Source organism: Atta colombica, unplaced genomic scaffold (assembly GCF_001594045.1).
Source record: "Atta colombica isolate Treedump-2 unplaced genomic scaffold, Acol1.0 scaffold302, whole genome shotgun sequence".
In the NCBI taxonomy this organism is placed as follows: domain Eukaryota; kingdom Metazoa; phylum Arthropoda; class Insecta; order Hymenoptera; family Formicidae; genus Atta; species Atta colombica.
The window spans coordinates 233,876-235,525 of NW_017259407.1; the positions used below are offsets into that span (position 1 = coordinate 233,876).

Below are 1,650 nucleotides of genomic sequence, written 5' to 3' on the forward strand. Positions count from 1 at the left end.
AAAATCTTTCTCTTTTTTAAAAAACAATAAACACTATATCTAAAGATTGAATAAAATTATGTCGTCAAATATATTAGGTTCAAAATACAAAAAATAACTATAAAATTCGTTACCATTACAATTATAAAAAAAAAATAGTAATGTAGTTATCAGTCAGCTATGAAAAAAAGTAACTTGTAACTGTAACTTCGTTATAAGTAACGAGTTACTTCCATTCCCTGCATGTGTTACAGTTAATTCAGTACTGCAATTGTTCACACGCGTGCATGCATGCGTGCGGACCAAACATGACAAACATATGCCTTGATATATGAGCTCACTAGTTCTGTAAGCGACCAGTGAACGGTTATAGTACTGAATCAGCATTCAATTGATATCGTCACATGCAGGCTCTGAAGAAACTTGAAAATTTGACACATCTTGTAATAAACGAATGTGTCGGCATAGCTAAACACACGTTGGAAATCATCAGTCAACATTGTAAAAATCTTAGAATATTGGAGCTTAATGGGAACTTTCCCTCCGCACAAACAGCGGACATGTTATATTTAGTCCACCTTGTCAATCTGCATGATTTAAAAATCACATATAATCCTAAAGTATCGGACGATTTCCTTACTGATTTAGTACAACATTGTCAACAGCTTACCAACATAGATATTACAGGTAAATTGCAATCATATAATGTGTGTGTGTGTGTGTGTGTGTGTGTGTGTATTTTTTTATATTCATCACTTTTCAATTATATCTTACATATCCAATAGGTTGCTGTAATGTGAGCGATGCCGGATTAGCGGCTATCGCTACGTTAATAAGGCTAGAAAAATTGGTCGTCAGTTATATACATCAAGTTACTGACGAAGGTTTAAAAAACATGTGTGGCTTGAAAGAATTGGAGTGTCGAAGATGTCCATTTAGCGATCGGGGTATAACAATGCTCATAAAGTCCTCGCCCCAGTTAAAATTGTTAGATCTCTCCGGATGTAGATATATCAAGGATTCCACCCTCGAGGTTGCTAAAGACGCTTGTAGCAATCGAACTAATAATGTAATGTTGAAGATGATAATTGGGGGAACAGCAATTTTCGATCTCTTTGGTTTAGAAAGACTACCTCCGCTATTGCATATAGTTAATGTTGATTTGTCTGATCTTAGCAGTGTGTCTACTATGTATCTCGTGGATGATTTGGAATCTTGGCACGATGAAGATTCAGATTATACGGAATATTCCGATTATACAGAATATTCCGACTAGACGGAATATTCAGAAAATGATTATAGTAAATATAGTCATCTGACGAATTAGGTTATTAGTTGTATATCGATTCGGATTCTTAAGAATATCTGTATCTCTCACAATTTTTCATGATTCTAACCGATTTTTTCTACAATGGATTGCTACCTGGATCAGAATCTTACTATCGTATTGGCTACGATGTTGACAATGCATTGCAGCCAATGATGTCAAGAATGTAATCCAGCAAGGAAACAACCATGTCCCGCCGACTTAAGTGTTTATTATTGAGGTTTTTAATGCCTATTTTATAATTGCGTAAGCATTGTTATAAGTAATTGTAATTGTAAAAATTGACCAATCAGTCACATATTCTTTTCATATTTGACTGTGATTAGTTAATTCTTACAACTTTA

General features: G+C 34.2%; 1 protein-coding gene across 2 annotated transcripts in view; it reads left to right on the top strand.

Moving 5' to 3' along the window:
* LOC108690280 (F-box/LRR-repeat protein 7-like) overlaps positions 1–1,287 on the top strand; it is a 3,816-nt gene extending 2,529 nt beyond the window's left edge. For both annotated transcript variants that reach the window (XM_018197487.1, XM_018197488.1), the window contains 2 exons: positions 390–666; positions 765–1,287. In XM_018197487.1, coding sequence (XP_018052976.1) covers positions 390–666; positions 765–1,255 — 768 coding nt within the window. In that variant the 3' untranslated portion in view covers positions 1,256–1,287. The remainder of the gene's footprint in view (positions 1–389; positions 667–764) is intronic.
* The last annotated feature ends 363 nt before the right edge of the window (positions 1,288–1,650 follow it).